Below are 5023 nucleotides of genomic sequence, written 5' to 3'. Positions count from 1 at the left end.
ATGAAGTAGTTTTGACAGACTGGTATGTTGGTCATTTTACATTTATGGCCAATAGGCTACTGATATACATCATATTAAAGTGTTATTTTTAGTTGAGTCTACAAATGTTGATCTTTAATACATAAAGATGTATTTGATTGGCTGTCAGCTCAGTGTGCTAAAGTAAAAACTGAAAGTACTGGAAGTCACCATGACTGACTGAGCTGTAAACTGAAGGAGTTGGAGTGGAGAGAGGAGGAGAAGCGTCTAAAACCAAATGCATAGAGCCATTTTTCTTCAGCTCAGAACCAGTCAAGTATATTTTTTCTTTATGTTTGTTCCTGTATACGGACGTCCCCCGAACAATCTGATTTAGTTTTTGGTTTACGCTGTAAACGGCCTGCAGAGGACCGAAAGACAGATTTAGTGTCAGGTCTATCAAACCGTTGTTCATTTTAACCTGCGATATTTTATTTTGTGTTCTCTCCCTGTCTGGTCTTCTTAGCTCTGTCATTTCAGGTGACTTGCACCACAGACAGTGGAAGCGCCAGCACTCCGACCATCAGATACAGTCCAGCCACTGGCCTCGGTAACACGCACACACACACACACACACACACACACACACACACACACACACACACACACTTTATTCTTACGTGTCTCATCTTCTTATTTCAGTTCAGTTTAACTTCATTGACAGGATGTTATGATGAAAGAATGTGACTAAAGCTTATCCAAATACAGCCAGTTAGAAATAGATACAACTAACAGATAAAAATCAGAGGAATTTTAACTAATTGTTTACTTGTTAACTTTTTCTTCCCCTCTCTCTTTTTTCGTGCAGCTCCTCTTGAAAATGAAGACGGCGGTAAACAGGGTGTGAGCATGTCAGCCACCCCGGTTTACTCTGAACTCTGGTTCATCCTGCTGCTGTCTCTGCTGGGTCTCTTTCTGTTGGCCCTACTGCTGGGCTTAGTGCTGCAGAGGTAATCCAATGGAATATGCAGCACGTAAAGGGTTTAGGGCGTTCTTCTCAAAATGCACTTATATGTCCGAGATGGGCGCATATTCACTAAACATGAAGAACAAAAATAGCAACGCTGTTTTGTTTTTTTCTCTTCCCTTCAGAGCCTTGAGGAAGAATCCATCAGCCAGAGAGCGCCCTCCACTGGTCATGCTGCAGAAGACCAGAAAGGCTGGTGGAGATGTTTACATGGTGAGAGACAGAAGGTGGTTAAAAAAAACAGGGAAGAGTGAGAGCTAGTTAATAAAAGAAGGAAGAGCAGAGAGGAGAATGGGATTTAAAAAATCAGAGGAAGCAAGACTTGTTTTATGGCACCTTTTGTAAATAAGGGCTTACTCAGCAAAAGAAAAAGAAAAAAAAACATGCTATTAATTATTGATTTGTTTGATATTTTTACATAAATATAGTGTGTGTATGTAGGTTGCTTCCTCTGTGTCAAATTCAGTCTGCATCCATTGTACAGTTGTGGCTGACAACAAGGACCCAGTGGTCTAAATACAGCAGTTAAATAAACCATTTAATGCTGTTCTGTTCAAAGTAGAGACTGTTTATCTCAACAACAACAAAACAAACACCTTTAATTTATTCATTTAGTTCATTTAATGACTTGTTTCCATTCTGTCTCACTATTCTTTGAAATTTCTCTCACATTATGTTCTTTAAATTCATTTACATTTTCATATTTTTACTCTTTTTCATTCTATCAATCTTTTTTCTTTTCATTGTTGCTGCCTATCTTCTCTGATTCTGCTCGTTCCTATGCTGCTCTCTCCATCCCCCCTCTCTCTCTATTTCTATCTCTCTATCTCTCTCTCTCTCAGAGGCCTTATCCTGAGTTGTGCTCTAAACATCACTCCGGCTCTGTGCTCCTCCCTGATCGCCCCACAGTAAGATTATTTTCTGTGTCGCTGTGCATTTGCTAAACGTTTATTTCACTGTCCCCCCCTGCAGTTTGACACTGTAGCAGACTGTGTTGAGATCAGCAGCGTTATACTTAAAAGCTACACTGTGTACACCGAGGTATGAGATTGTGCATTTTTGTGGGTTGCCGTTCTGCACATGTCTGCTTTGTTTGTGTGTGTGTGCATGCTTTGTTTGTGTGTTCAGACCCTTACACTGTCATGTAAGGACAGTGTTTGTGTTGTCGTATCCTGTGAGGCTGAGACATGAACACTCTGCTGGTTTGTCCTCAAACCCACTGTTGACTTTACATATAACAAAAAAAAAAAACATCTGATATTTGCACATTTTTAGCCACAAGAATGAAGGTAGAATGCAGACACCTGCCACTGAACATCCCACTGTGCTTTATCTTAATGTTGCTCTTTGTTTGATGGCTCAGGTGATGTTGGTTCCTTGTGTATCTGCTGTGTTTTCATTCTGGAACAAATTATTTTAAAAAATAAATAACATGTTTCTAGAGTCAGCCAGCTCTCCGCTGTGTGATTCAAAGGGCCAATTCTTGCAGAGTAGTGCCCCCTGTTGAACGTTTATATTAGTTGTACAGCAGAATAGTTGGTAATGACCCCTGATATACATTTCAGTTTAAATAATTCTTAACAGACTTGTTATAAAATTATTGTGTATATATATATATATATTATTTTATGTTAAAAAAAAATTATGATAATTTCAACAATATTAGTTTCCAGAGAACTTGTTGATTGGATAATGTGTTTAACATCATGTGTACCTCCCTCTAGGCAGGGGTGTCGAATCCTGGTCCTCGAGGGCCCCTATCCAGCATGTTTTAGATGTTTCCCTCTTCCAACACACCTGATTCAAATGATCAGCTCATCATCAAGCTCTGCAGAAGCCTTGATGATGAGCTGATCATTTGAATCAGGTGTGTTGGAAGAGGGAAACATCTAAAACATGCTGGATAGGGGCTCTCGAGGACCAGGACTGGGCACACCTGCTCTAGAGAATACCAACGCTTTTCCTTGCTTCTGTTGGTTTCTGTTCATTTCATAGTCATGTGGGAATCAATGAACAGAGTCAGGTGTTAGTAAGTTTGTGTTATAAATAAGAATGGATCTTGTATCTATGCTTTAAGAATGTGATCAGACAGTTTATATTTAAAACTGCTGCAAACTTGGACAAATGTTTGACAGTAATATGATGCGGTCTTTTAAATCCCTCTCTGCCTGTGACTTCGCTCCTCAGGGTCTGACAGACACCAAGATCGCCGGCAGCAGCTCACGCTTCAGCCCCATTTCTGTCCTGCGGGTTCCCAGTCAAACAGACCTGGATCAGGCCTACTCACAGCATTCCCTGCACCGCAGCGTCAGTCAGCTGATCGACAGGAAGTCACTGATGATGGAGGAAGGAAGCTGGGACAACCCACTAGGACATGATTCTGGACTGGTGAGGATGGAAATATATGTTTATTTAATTTGGTAATTGCATTTGCAGAGCAGAGCAGCGTTTGCAGCACAGACGGATGTTCCCTGTCAGGAGGACCAGACCTCTGCTGGTTGGTGCCCTCACTGTGAAGTCAGGTCTTTTGGAAGGCTTTAAGATAGAACTTGCTTTTGTTTGCTTTCTGGATTCGACTCGCTCGGTTTTACCTGCAGTTATCTGAAGTTTGTAGATTGTTGCAAATGCCTCATAACAAAGTCTATCTACACCGAAAGACGTGTCCTCTGGATCGAAACAGAATAATACGAGGTGTGTCAGAAAAGTTTCAGGACTGGTGTCACAAAAGATATATTTTAAATACAAACTACAAGTTCTCCCCTTCCAAGTAATCCCCCTGGAGTCTAACACACTTCCCCAGCCTTCTCTGCCACGCCGCCATGCACTCCTGGAAGGATTCTTCCGGGATCTTCCACAGCTCCGTCGTCACAGCCATCTTGATGTCGTCCACGTCTTAGAAACAGGTCCCCTTGATGACCCCCTTGAGCTTGGGGAAGAGGAAAAAATCCCACGGAGCCAGGTGGGGTGAGTAGGGAGGTTGCTCCAGCACGGTGATGTTCTTCTCAGACAGGAACTGTGGGATGCTCAGGGCATTGTGAGCAGGCGCGTTGTCATGGTGAAGCAGCCACGACTTGTCCTGCCACATCTCGCCTCTTCTCACGCACTGAACGAAGCAAACGCCGCAGGATCTCTTTGTAGACGTGCTGGTTGATCATCGGAAGGATAAAATTCCTAGTTTGTTGTTTGGGTTGAAATCTATCTTTTGTGACACCAGTCCTGGAACTTTTCTGACACACCTCGTATGTGGACAGAAAATAACAAAAATCTCCTAACTCTCCACAGCTGATTGCCATGAAGGGAATACTGTAGAAGTAACAAACCAGGGAATGTTTCAATCACTATAAAAAGCTCTAGTATGTTGTCATTCTGTGCACCATCCTGCCACACCTGTCTCTCCTATTTTCCTTTTTATGACAGAAGAAAAGCGCCCGTTGGTGTCGTCAGACTTGCTCTCCTGCACTGTAACCGTTCTTCTCATTTAGTCCAGCCCTAATCGTGAGATGTTTTGTGTCTTTTTTCAGTATGTGGAGGAAGACGAGTTTGTGGACGCCATCAAGGCCTTAAGTTCTGTGAAAAAGGAGCACACCATGTTCACTGACACTCATCTCTGAGACAAGAATCCAACACCTGTCAGGTACCACAGTCGCTATCCAGACCTGAGATCAAAGTAAGACACATTCAGAGATGCTCTTCAGTCTGCAGCTGAGGACGGGCAAATAACTGTTAATAAATATGACCTAAAGAGTATATATATATCATCTTATGTGTATAAAATGCAATAATGTTTTAACAAAGCTCAGATTCAAAGTTGTAAAAGAAAACCACACTCAACACCCCGAGGGAAAGAGAGTAAAGCTTTTATGAGAGCATTCAACTATATCTAAACAGGTTTGGTTTCATTTTAGTCCACATTGTGTTTGAGTCCTTGTCGAGCCTTAACTTGAGTAGATGCAGGGATCCATGAATGTAGTTCACATACGGACACAGTCGCTGTGTCGGCTGTGAGATAATGAAGCAACAGCACATTGGCTCCGTAGC

The 5023-nt window shown here is 42.1% G+C and overlaps 1 protein-coding gene across 1 annotated transcript in view; it reads left to right on the top strand.

The window, feature by feature from the left end:
- The window catches only part of LOC103371422 (usherin-like), a gene marked incomplete at its 5' end in the record, with an annotated part of 67663 nt that extends 63067 nt beyond the window's left edge, over positions 1–4596 (top strand). The window contains 6 exons of the mRNA XM_008300747.1: positions 485–568; positions 827–968; positions 1111–1198; positions 1828–1893; positions 3173–3373; positions 4507–4596. Of these exons, the coding sequence (XP_008298969.1) occupies positions 485–568; positions 827–968; positions 1111–1198; positions 1828–1893; positions 3173–3373; positions 4507–4596 (671 nt within the window). The remainder of the gene's footprint in view (positions 1–484; positions 569–826; positions 969–1110; positions 1199–1827; positions 1894–3172; positions 3374–4506) is intronic.
- Between the last annotated feature and the right edge of the window lie 427 nt (positions 4597–5023).

This window comes from Stegastes partitus, unplaced genomic scaffold, assembly GCF_000690725.1.
Source record: "Stegastes partitus isolate 25-593 unplaced genomic scaffold, Stegastes_partitus-1.0.2 Scaffold1582, whole genome shotgun sequence".
Lineage (NCBI taxonomy): Eukaryota > Metazoa > Chordata > Actinopteri > Pomacentridae > Stegastes > Stegastes partitus.
This window is presented reverse-complemented; position numbering and strand designations above follow the sequence as displayed.